We start from the raw sequence: 12438 nt of genomic DNA, 5'->3' as shown, positions 1-12438 counted from the left end.
CCCCCGCGCGGCGCGCCCCGGCGGGCTGGAGGCACCGACGCTCGACTTCCCAGCGTTGGTTTCCCCTCTGCTTTCAGAACTGGAACTGAACACCAAGTGCGTGGTGGAGATGGAAGGGAATCAAACGGTCCTGCACCCTCCTCCTTCTAATACCAAACAGGGAGAAAGGTAAAGCGGGTACAGGGAGGGCTGGGAGCAGGATCCTTGCCGCGGTCGCCCATAAGTTTGAGCCAGGAAAATGGGAGCGTTCTCTCCTATTGTTAGGAGGAAGGCTTCAAGTTTGTCGCACGCTCCTGTCTGAAGCTGTTGCAAGTCCAAGTTCTCCTCCCTCTGACCCTCCCCCCGGCCCCCCCTCTTGAGGGCGACAGCGGGAGAGGCACCCTGGCCAGAGCCAGCTCCAGACCCGGGCTGGCTTCGAGGCAACCAGAGAATAAAGGCGGGGGGTCGTGCAGGGGGCGCTGATGGGAACCTAGACATGATTAATCCAAAGACCACATTTTATGGATAAGAAAACTGAGGTCAGAAAGGAGGCAAGAGAACTCCCCATGGCCTGGGACCCAGGGCTCACTGCCCTGACAGCATCCTTGGGCAAGATTGTTGGACTCTGCGTGTAAAATGGAAGGAAACCCCCCACAACCAAGCAAAACAATCTTGATGCAGGCCCAGGCCTGAGCCTTTTAAAATCTATTTCTTTTTTTCTGTTTTTGTCGGTGCTGGGTGGAGATAATGCCTGAATGTAATGCGCGTATTTTGATTTTCAAGGAAACAAAAGTAGTGCTCTGAGCTGTGTAGACAGACACTGGGGGACATTTAAAAGGGGACTGCATTTACTAGATGGCAACATATTTGCATTTGAAAAGTGGTAACTGTTGGATCCTTATTAATTCTGCTCTATTCCACGCAGCAGTATGGGAAAATGCCCTAAAATAATTAGAATATTTGGCATTTTTTCTGGTAAGCCCCCCGAGAAGAAAAGGTTGGAATTCAGAATTCATTCAGGATAGCAATGCAGTCGCTTGTACAAACAAACAAGAAAAAACCGGAGATTTGACAGAATTCATTCCTTTTGGACATAAGCATGAGTTGTGTTTGTAAACTTCACCTGTTGATTGATGTACTACAATTTGATGGTTATTGCTCTTTAGAGATTTTCACTGAAGAGATACTCTGGAAGGTTTGTGATGTTATGGCTAATGGAAGCAACTGCCTTCATTCTGTAATATTGTGGTGTTTTACACATCGGTTTGCTAAATTTGGGGGAAGGAGTTATAAATTTGGGCAGCCTTTGCTTTTTGTGTTAAGGGTAGAGATTTTAAGCCAGTGAGCTAACATGGTGCTACTTACAGCAGATTGTTATGGTGACAATAAATGGCTGTTATAGTTAAGTTGTCCTGTTAAATACTTTTCAGTAGTGAAGGTATGGCTAAAAGTAATTATTTTATTTTATAAATACACTTTTTACATTATTCTTCGTTTTTTACATTTTTTTTTAATCTCAGTTGTAACCCCCATGGACTTCCCACCACCATTACTATAGCAAATTAGTTGTATATTTCATGGTTATAGAAGTAAAGTCTTTGCTTAAATGAAAATATATACAGATACCTATACCACCAGCATTTTTTCTGAAACTATTTTTTTTACATTGTTACAGAAAAATAAGTCTGTTGAGTCAGTTTCTTCAAAGTGAGGGAAGCAGGTAGAATAGTGTAACTTCTCTTATGTAGCTGAAGTGAGGGAAGCAGGTAGAATAGTGTAACTTCACTTATGTAGCTGAAGTGAGGGAAGCAGGTAGAATAGTGTAACTTCTTTTATGTAGCTGTTTTCTTGCCATAAGGAGTGCTACTGTTAGCTACTATTTAATGCAGTGAAGCTTTGTCATTTGTGAGAGAAACAGATTTAATTTTGTAGAACTTGGATGGAAATAATAACTGTGGACAGTTGGTAAGACATTATAAATAATCCATTGATCATTTTTAGGGCTGCCACAATTACCAATCACGGATCTCTTAAGTAAACATTTACAGGGTAGTTGGGGGCTTATCTAGTGGTTTGCTTCTTAGAATAGCCCCTCACCTGGAGCTATCAAGAGAGCATTGAAATTTAGGTGTTCTCTTGTTAAGTTCTGGTGCCAGATGTGACCCTTGGGTCTCTTATGGGATTCTGTCTGGATACCTTTCATTCTCTTTACAGACAAACTGAGGAGGTGACTTCCCCATGCTACTTGTTGATTAGGATTACTGTAACTACAAGGATGGAGACACCAGTTGTATTTTATTCTTCATTAGGCAGCATGGTTTCCTATTTCTCCACCAGATTTTCCCCTTAAAACTGCAGTTGCATTTAAATATAGAAACAGTACCTCCCTGGGAGTCTGAGTTGATTAATTGCAACAATTCTTCATGTTGTGTTTGCAGGTTATTTCTATCATTTGTTTCAGGCTAGAGCTCAGGGCAAAGTGAGAATGCTATTTTTCTTACTTAGAAATTCAGGGTTTGAGGTGTAAGCAATTAATATTGGCAAGCCTGTGTCAGTCTGAGAATTCTGAATATTCCACGAAATTATAAATGTGTTAGCCAGGAGTAGAAATTCTAAGTTACTGAGTGAAAGTTTTCAGTCCTACTAGTAAAAGTCAGCAGGAGTGCATTGATTGCCAGGAAAAGAAACAGATGGGCTTCTATTTCATAGTTTTACCCCTTTTTTGGACACAAAGCCAGGACTCTATGATACTGATGTTATGATCATAGGTTTTTGTGAGGTTAATACAGAAATTCAGGCATTATGATATGCCGCAGAGTTCAGCTTAATGTGCTGGTTTGTGTTCAGAAACATGAAAACATATATAAATTTGTTTCTTTCTTAAAAGTCATGGCACTATGTGGAGACATTTGTGAAGTTCAGATCATGCGGTGGCACGCTCAGATAGGGGTTCCAAAGATAACACAGATCCAGTGTCTGTGTGAGGGACTCTCCTCTTTGAGAGAGGGAAATCAGGGTTAAAATGCATAATGTACAGAGTGGTGGTGTGCACTCTAGTTTTGCCTTCACATAAACCCTATTATTTGGAAATTACATGTTTCTTCTTCTGCCTCCTCCTTGAGACTCTTGAGTTCCCTGGGGGCAGGTACCATCTCTTGATTACCTTTGTCTCATGCCCTTGCACAGCACCAGATCATAGTGAGTGTCTGCACTGAGTTGGTCTGCAGTGTGTGGGTAACCATGGAGGAGGGACCCAGGGTCTTAGCAACCTAGAGAAACAGGTGGTTTTGTGCTGATCCTGTGAGTATGGAAGACGTAGATTCACGTTTTTAAGATTGGGTGAAAGTCTTTTGTTAAAGTGAACATACCTGCCACAAATTAATTCTGGGACACTGTATGCATGGAGTAGGATGTTGAAGCAGGGGATTCAGCAGGTAGAAGTAGAATCAGAGTTCCTAATTTGTCAAAATGGGAATTCAGTAAAAAAAAAATCAAAGTATAGGATCCCCCTGGGGGGTGCAGGGGTTTACATAAAACACTGTGAAGCTCTCCGCAGCCACTACAGCATGAGTTCAATCCTGGCCAGGGAGGTGACCCACATGGTGCAGCAGACCTCCCCTGTCTTGTCTGCTGCTCCCCTCAGCAGTGTATTTCAGTCAGTCAGCCTGTTCTGCTCCCCACTCTGTCTTTGGTGAATCTGCTCACCCCCTGCGTCTCTGGTCTTTGCCCCAATTCTTGTATGCATAAATAAATAAATCATTACAAAAAAAGTATCAGCAGATTAGCAATGAAGAGTCTTGCTCTCCCCACTACTATCATCCTCTGCTCTTCCCATTCCCTCACCGCCCCAAAAGAAAGGAAATTACAGGGCCCTCCCTGGTGGCACAGTGGATTAATGCACAGCACTAAGAAGCTTAAGCCACTTCCGCAAGAGTTCGATTCCTGCCTGCCCCGGGATGACCACATGACGTGGCAGACCTCTCCTGGCCTGCCCGCTGCTCCCCTCAGCAGTGTACTTTGTTGATCTGCCTGTTCTGCTCCCCAATCTGTCTCTGGTGAATCCGCTCACCCTCTGCATCTCTGGCCTGTACCCCAGTTCTGTATGAATAAATAAATCTTAAAAAAAAAAGAAAGGAAATTACAGTCATTAATATTTCTTCACACGTTTTCAAGTGCACAAACACACAGGTTTATATAGGTCTCAACAATTATCTTTCCTAGCTTAAAGGCCAGTATACTAATATGTGTTCATTCATTTTTACATCCAGTGTGGTTGGAAATGGTGATTTAAAAACTATAGATGGGGGCCTTATCCATCTCATCTTCCTAAGTTTTAGGAAGTAAATAATTGCCATAAAACGTATACAGATTTCTCCTTCCTCACCGTTCCAAAGTAGACGATTGGTAGGTTATTTGTTATATCTGATAACACCATTATCATTAATTTATATGAAAAAAGTCTTGAGTGCTCGCAGATACAATAAATAACCCACCTAATTATACCAAATACAAATGTTCCATGTTAAGATGGAAAGAACTGAGAATGGGACTTGCTTCCCACATACATTTTTGTTCTTATTATTTTAGGTAGGTAAATTGCAGCATCCAGAAGCAATGTACACATATAAGTTAGCTGAGCTAAAAGAAAAACTGGGCTGAATTGTGGGCTCTTAGTAAAGAGCATCCAAGTTTAACTTCTTGCCCAATTTTCCATATTGTAGGTGGGTGGTATAGTCTTGTGAAGAATATGAGGGAGGGCAGTGGAAGAAAGTTATTCCTTGGGCCGTCCCTGGTGGCAGGGGGTTAAAGCACAGCACTCACTGTGAAGCTGTCTGTAGCCACTGCAGCACAAGGTTGATCCCCGGCCAGGGAGCTGACCCACATGGCATGGCAGACCTCTCCTGACCTTCCTGCTGCTCCCCTCAGCAGTGTATTTCAGTAGATCTGCCTGTTTTGTTCCCCAATCTGTCTCTGGGAATCCTCTCACTCCCCATACCTCTGGCCTGCATCTCAGTTGTAAATAAGTAAATGAATCTAAAAAAAGAAAATATTTCTTGGTCAGTTTCATGTGTATATTTTTTAAGATTTATTTATTATTTATTTATGCATACTAGACCTGGAGTATAGGGCAGAGGTGTGGGGAGTGAGAGAATTCATTAGAGAGCTGGGGAGCAGAACAGACAGATTGACAAAGTACACTGCTGAGGGGAGCAGTGGGTGGGCCAGGAGAGTCTGACACACCGTGTGGTCAGCTCCCTGGCCAGGAATCGAACTTGTGTTGCAGAGACTGCGGATCTCTATGTAGTGCTGAGTTTTAACCCATTGGGCCACCAGGGAGGGCCCACCTGTATGTTTTCTAGTTCATGCATTACATAAACTGTTGGCAACATTTTATTTCCGAACTGGCTTTCCCTGCCATTCCATAAGCTTCTAGGATATTGGTTGCTCATGTATCTCTGTAGGCCAGAAATTTAAATATTGTTGGTAATATTTTCAGACTTTGGTTGAACTTGGAAAAACCTTGCCTGGGAGGAAAAGGGGAAGGACTACTGTACTTAACCTTAATTCATCATTTAAATTACCTGTCTCTTGCCTAAGTCTCTCTAAATATATTCAGACATGACAAGTGCTCTCTTGATTCCTATATTTAGAGATGGTCCTCCTTGACCCGATGTTGCTGCCATTTTGGCATTTCTTGTTATAACATACTGAGGATACCTGTTGACTCTTCTCTGTGTGGGATGTCTTACTTATCTGCTTCCCTTTTCTTTCTTACTTTTTTCCCTTGGTTGTGTAGAGCACATCATTTAGTAGTAACTTCCTGAAAAAGGGTATTTAAGAGGGAACATTTTGAAGCCATGAATATACATACTCATTTCATAGATAGTCTGGATAAGTGTCCAGTTCTATTTAAAATATGCTTGTTGCTCTTATGTCTTTTTCTTCCAGTGTTTCTGTTGTCAAGTACAAAGCTACTTGGATTGCTTAATTTTTTTTTTTGAAATTGACCAAAATTTCCCTCTTTGGGATCTTATAGAATGTTCGCTTTTCACCCTTCTTTAGGAAATTATAATAATGCACATTTTTGACCTGGAAATTTATGTGTTTTTTTAATGCTTGAATTAATTCAGTTATAAATTCACCTCTTAATTTACTTTTCTAGAACACTTATTTCGACATGGAGTTTCCTGAATTGGTTATGAATTATTTTATTTTTCTTTACTATATTTCAACATTTCAGCACACGCTCTCTCTCTCTCTTTGGTTCTGCCTTCTGGGAGATTTTCTCCAGTTTATCTTCCAACACTCATGCTTATTTTTATTTTCTGCTGTCATTTTTAATCCATTTTTTGGGTGCTTGATTTAAAAAAAAATTATATCACCTTCTTGTTTCTTCATTGTGGTGTTTTTCTCTCTCTTTCTAAGGCCATTATTCATAGTTTCCTCCGTATAGTCTCCTCCCCCCCCCAAGTGTATTGTTTTGGTTGTTTGTGTTGGTTTCTGTCTTTTATGTTAAAGGCATTTCTCAGAAGTAGCTTCATCTAGTTACACTTGGATTTTTCTAGGACCATGGCTATATGATCTGTCATTGTGTTCTCTGCCCAAATTCAGGAAAACCCAGCACACAGAAAGCATATTGTAAAGCCTATTGCTATTAATAATACATATTATTACAAGCTTTTTTTTTGGAATAATCCTCTTTTCATTTAACTACAACAACTAAAATACAAGTAATGATTGCCTTTTTCTTAAGAGCATATGCACATACTAGAATTGAAGATAGTAACTACCCAAGGCAACCTACATTTTCCCACATCTATGAAGATAATTATCTGTAGGCAGTATAAACTGTTGAGATAATTGAAAATTCCTACTTTAGTTCAGAAATTTTATTTAAAAATCTATTTCTGTCAGACTGGATAAAATGTTCAAACTGACCGGTTTATCATCCTACCACTTAATTTGGCTTCTCGGAGCAAAATTTGGTGAGAAATAACTGGATAACTTGGGTTCGTTCTAGATTTCAATAAAATTATACATGTCATGTGTACATTTCAAAGGCGGTAATAGGAGTTTCTCCCAAATATAGGTTTTCTAAAGACAACAAGTCAGCCACAGTTACCTTTTCTCAAATCTTACCTAGAGCTAGAGCAGAGAAAGTGTTTATTTAAAATTTAAAGGTATTTGGAACACTTTACCTGCAAAGGAAACATAATAGTGGAGAAACAAGTGAACTGGGAAAGATAACTTTGTACCTTTACAATGTTAGAAACTAAGTTTCTTACACTTACCCTAGAGCTGTGGATACAGGAAGTGAGCAAAAATTTATACGAAAATGTAATAAAATGAATTCATTTCTGTGGGATACAGGAGCTATCTTTTAAAAGAAGAGCACTCTACAACTGGGTGTTTTGACTTAGAAATGTAAAATGTGAGACAGTCCTCCTAGGAAATTATTTTATTTCACCTTACACCATCCACCAATTATGTGGCATCTAAACACATCAATAAAAAAGTTGGGTCTTAACATCTTTGAACTTTTATGTATAAACATGCACAATTCTTATATCTGCAGATCTAAGGTATAAAAGCACAGGGGCTCTTTGGATTAGGATACCTCTTCTCAGCGCTCACCACTTTCTTGAAACCAGTCTCAATTTCATGTTCCATAGATTGAGTGACTTTGAAATAGGAGTGTTTTACCATACTGTTCTTGTGACGAACTTTTCACATGACAACACTGTCTTTTTACAAAATGGCTCCCTTAGATGCTCTATAATGGCTTTGCATATGTAAAGGATGAGGCAGAGATAAACATGTGGGAGGAGTGGAATCACTGTCCCCTTCAAGCCAAACAACAGGTCAGTCATCTGATTTTCCTTTTATCTTCATTTTGTCCTTGTCTGAATAACAGATATCTGAAGTTATAATGTTGTGTTCTGCTTTCCTTCCTTTGTCATACAGCACTGTTTGCACAAATAGAATTTTAGTCCTTGATACTGAGTTTCACGTGTTAAACATTTCTGTATTTTTGGACCTTAAGGTTGTTTCTCTTGATGATTATCAATAATTGAGAGCATCTTTACATGAAACTTTTCCAAATCCTTTGCTTGCTAATTGAAAGATGTTTCTTCTCAAGCAAAGGTATCATGAAATGTATCTTTGAAGTTGTATGCTAAGAACTATTCATTTTAATGGCATTAAAAGTTGATAATTTGCAGGTGTAAATATGATGATGGGTCATGGAAAAGTGGTTTTAGATGGATGGTAACAAGATTGGTGTTTTTCATGCTTGAGTGTGCTTCTGAATCACATCGAGAGTCCTACCCCAAAGGTTCTTATCCAGTAGACCTGTGGTGTGGCTTGAGAACTTTCGTTTCTAATGAGTTCCTAGGAGGTGATGCTGATGCTGTTGTTATGGCTCAGGACCAAGCCTGGAGAGCCACTGGCCTAGACCAGCACCATGTCTGTGTTTCTGGAAAGGTTTCTCTGCTGTTTAAGAAAGTCACTGTATGTCACTGTTGAGCCTTTGAAAGGTGGCACGTGTGGCTGAGGAGCTGAATATATCATTTTACTTAACTTAAACATTTGCCTGTAGCAGGTGGCTACTGTATTGGACAGCACAGATCTGAACATGACTTGTAACCGTGGGAGCACTGTAGGGTGCTTTAAAAGTAGATGGCTGATCTCCCTCACCTGCACCCACCAGCTATCTGAGATGCTGGTGTAATGGCTGAAATTCACCCCAGGATTTTTAAATGCCTCCTAGGTGTCCCAGTTACTGTAGTTGTAGCTTAACAGATCACCCCAAAAAATGTAGTGATCTAAAACACCCATTTTTGTATGTCCGTGAATTCTTTGGGCTGGAAATCCCATGCGAACAAAGCAGATGTGACTTCTCTCTGCAGATGACCTCACCTGTGAAGGTTCAAGTCTGAGGGGCTAATCACCTGTCAGTTTAACTGTGTCCAAGGAGGTTAACTCACATGATCAGCACTTGACCCTCCTGTGTGGCCAAGATCGAAAACTATTTGTTTATTGTAACACACCAGGTTTTAAAGCCCCCCTGTGCAACCTGTCCTTTGGTTCATTTTACCACTCCGATTGAGATCTTATATACAAATCTTCATAACTTACTCAGCATTAATGTCTGAAGGCTTCATCCAGTCACCCTAAATATCCACCTTATCAGTCAGTTTATGCCACTTTAATAGGGTCTCCCTGTGCCAACGGTGTGATTGTGAAAGTAAAGTCTCACAAAGCCAAGTAAATTCCTGTGCTTTTTTTTTTTTAAAGCCTCCCCTCTAGCCAGGTGTATTTAAACAAATGCTTCTCCTTGTTTTTATTGGAATTGCAACAGAGGGGGGAGGAAAGAGCTCAGTTATCTAGACAGAGCTCTCGTTTATCCTTTTACCTAGTCCTGACTATTGGGAAGTTCAGGTTTACCAGACCAAATCTCCATGGGGCCCACAGCCGGGTGGAGCTGGGGAATAGTGCGTATGGAAAGCAGGGTGCACCTGTTTCTGCCACTCACTTTTACTTTTTTGAGTTTCACCTATAAAACTGAGGACACAAGTCAAGCATCAGCAACATTTTTTTTTAAAGATTTATTTATTTGTACATACAGAACTGGGGTACAGGCCAGAGGCTCAGGGGTGGCGAAAGGCTTCACCGGAGACAGAGTGGGGAGCAGAACAGGCAGATCAACGAAGTACACTGCTGAGGGGAGCAGCGGGCAGGTCAGGAGAGGTTGCCGCGCCATGTGGTCACCTCCGGGGCAGGCGGAAATCGAACTCATGCTGAAGTGGCTTTAGCTTCTCAGTGCTGTGCTTTAACCCGCTGCACCACCAGGGAGGGCCATCAGCAACATTTTTTTTAAACTCTAAAATTCAGATTTATTCCAGTGGTGCTTCAGTGTAGCGTTGAGTCAAAAAGATAGTAGGTGACATCATTAGGAGCAAGATCTCACATGAATGTGTTGCATTGGAACTTCTAGTCAGCTAGGAAAACTGGAGAAGATGGGGTCACTGGGCCTGGGGTGGGGGTTCTGCTTGCCTGCAGTGGTTGACAGAGGGTTGAAGGTGTCAAGTGAAAGAAGAGTGGTGTGAGCTCGCCACCACTAGGCCACGGAGGTCACCATCCCTGTGGAGCCCAGTCCCTGTCTTCGGCAGTCTCCTGACCCTGCTGGGCTGCAGCTTTTGTGCCCACATCAGCCTTCCAGTTTGTACTGCTAGATGAGTTTTCATTTTGTCCAGTTACATTCCTTTTGGAAACCAGTTGATTTTCTAAGCTGTTCTCACAGCATACAACTGTTTCATGCAAAAAGTATGCATGCATATATGGGAGTGGAGAAACTACATTTCCAGAACTATGAATGCTTCCTTAGGCACCTTGTTCTGTTTCTGTGCGTTCTGTTACAACCCTCCCTCACTGCAGTTCATCCTAGTGTGTCTATCTTTGATTGAAAGCAGAGTAGTTATTGATTCCACGTGGCCCTTGAGTGTCTCGCCTGTGGGTGTGGTGGGCTTTGCTGCTGTTAGCTGCTGGTAGGAGAGAGGCGAGGACCAGGCTGCTTGCAGTCCGTCCCCTTGGGGTGGGGAGGAATTGGGAGCCTGCTTCTTTTTTTTTTTTTCAAGAGCCAGAACAGGAAGGAAGCCTTTGAGGAAAGGGAAGCTTTACCCTTTGCCCTTGGCTATTTGTGTCATCCTGAGGGGACACTCCCTAGATTGTCCACCCCAGGAGTGACCACAGATATATTCATGTGGTCATATGTGAGGGGAAAATCAGAAAAAAGGCAAATGGTACAGAGCTTCCAGGCCTTCTGCTGCCAGTACAGAGTGGATGATCTCTTCCAGATTTTGGAAGCACAACATACAGTAAACTCACATGTAGTTTGTTGATCAAAATAACAAGCCTTCACATATACTTTACATCCTGTGGTTTGATAAAACAAGTCCTCTGCATTGCAACTGGCATGTTCACCTGCAATCCTGGCCAAACAGATTGTGTAAACGATTTACAGCTGAGCTTAACGGTTCAAACTGCCCTTTTTAAACTGGCTAACAATCTGTTAGGGTTATCTGCTTTGTTTTGCCTTTTTGCTCTCTATCCTTAACTACTTCTATTTACATAGTTAATTAAAGTTGAGTGCTCACTATACAAATGTAACAGGGGTTGTTACAGTAGTGCATTGAGAAAGATCCTTAAAATAACTTGTTAAGAGCCCCCCACCCCCACCCCCCAACCTGTGCAGAGGGTTAAAGCACAGCACTCTAGCAAGCTACAGCAGCTTCACTGTGAGTTTGATCCCCGGCCCCAAGGAGATCCACATGGTGCGGCAGACCTCTCCTGTCTCACCCGCTGCTCCCCTCAGCAGTGCACTTCGTTGATCTGCCTGTCCTGCTCCCCACTCTGTCTCTGGTGAATCCTCTCATTGCCCTGCACCTCTGGCCTGTACCCCAGTACTGTATGCATAAATAATAAATCTTAAAAAAAAAAAAAAAAGCACAGCACTAAGAAGCTAAAGCCACTTCAGCATGAGTTGGATCCCCACCCTGGAGGTGACCACATGGTGCACAGACCTCTCCTGACCCGCCCACTGCTCCCCTCAGCAGTGTACTTCTTCAGTCGGCCTGTTCTGCTCCCCACTCTGTCTCTGGTGAATTCTTTCACCACCCCTGCACCTCTGGGCTGGACCCCAGTTCTGTATGCATAAATAAATAAATCTTAAAAAGAAAATTACTTGTTCAAGGGTAATGTTTTGAGTATCAGGGAGGAGTGTGGTTGGGAAAGCTTATCAAGATAATAGTGTTAAATTTGGGCTTATCCAGCTTGAAACATCTGCTTTTTAGATCTGAAGTTACAGTCCAAATAGGTAACATTAGCGTTGTAATGTCCCTTTTAACTTTTTTTGAAACCTTGCAGGCTTTGACATTTAGAATAGTATTTCTCTCTCCCAGATGACAGAGTAGCCTGCCTTTCTTTCTATGATGGATTATGCAGTGAAGTAATTTCCTAAAATTTCTGATTTACTGTAGTTCTAAGGGACTTTTCTTTTTTTCAAGCTCTCTAGCAAGGTTATTGTTTACTCAGAATTTTAACCTGACATTTACTTACTGACAGCTAGATGGGGGTAGGTCTCCTGGCTTCCTGTGCTTGTTTCCCTAATCCATAAAATGGGAATAATAAAGCATGAATGGGCCTCCCTGGTTGGCACAGGTTTTGAAGTCTCAGTGCTATCAAGCTATGGCCAGCCACTGAGACCTGAGTTCGATTCCCGGCCAGGGAGCTGACCCCCACGGCACAGCCGACCTCCCCTCAGGAGTGTATTTCTGTCCATCTGCCTGTTCTGCTCCCCACTCTGTCTCTGGTGAATCCTCTCACCACCCCACACCCCTGGTGTGAGTAAGTAAATAAAAATAAATCTTTAAAAGAAAATAACATAAAAGCACAGGGGCT

At 41.9% G+C, this 12438-nt stretch overlaps 1 protein-coding gene across 1 annotated transcript in view; it reads left to right on the top strand.

Moving 5' to 3' along the window:
- Positions 1-81: 81 nt before the first annotated feature.
- KIF13A (kinesin family member 13A) overlaps positions 82-12438 on the top strand; it is a 196887-nt gene continuing 184530 nt past the window's right edge. Inside the window, exon 1 of the mRNA XM_012732923.1 lies at positions 82-168. Within this exon, the coding sequence (XP_012588377.1) occupies positions 110-168 (59 nt within the window). The 5' untranslated portion in view covers positions 82-109. The remainder of the gene's footprint in view (positions 169-12438) is intronic.

This window comes from Condylura cristata, unplaced genomic scaffold, assembly GCF_000260355.1.
Source record: "Condylura cristata isolate star-nosed mole 26May11 unplaced genomic scaffold, ConCri1.0 scaffold00037, whole genome shotgun sequence".
In the NCBI taxonomy this organism is placed as follows: domain Eukaryota; kingdom Metazoa; phylum Chordata; class Mammalia; order Eulipotyphla; family Talpidae; genus Condylura; species Condylura cristata.
The sequence above is the reverse complement of the archived record's forward strand: the minus strand, read 5'-3'. Positions and strand labels throughout refer to the sequence as shown.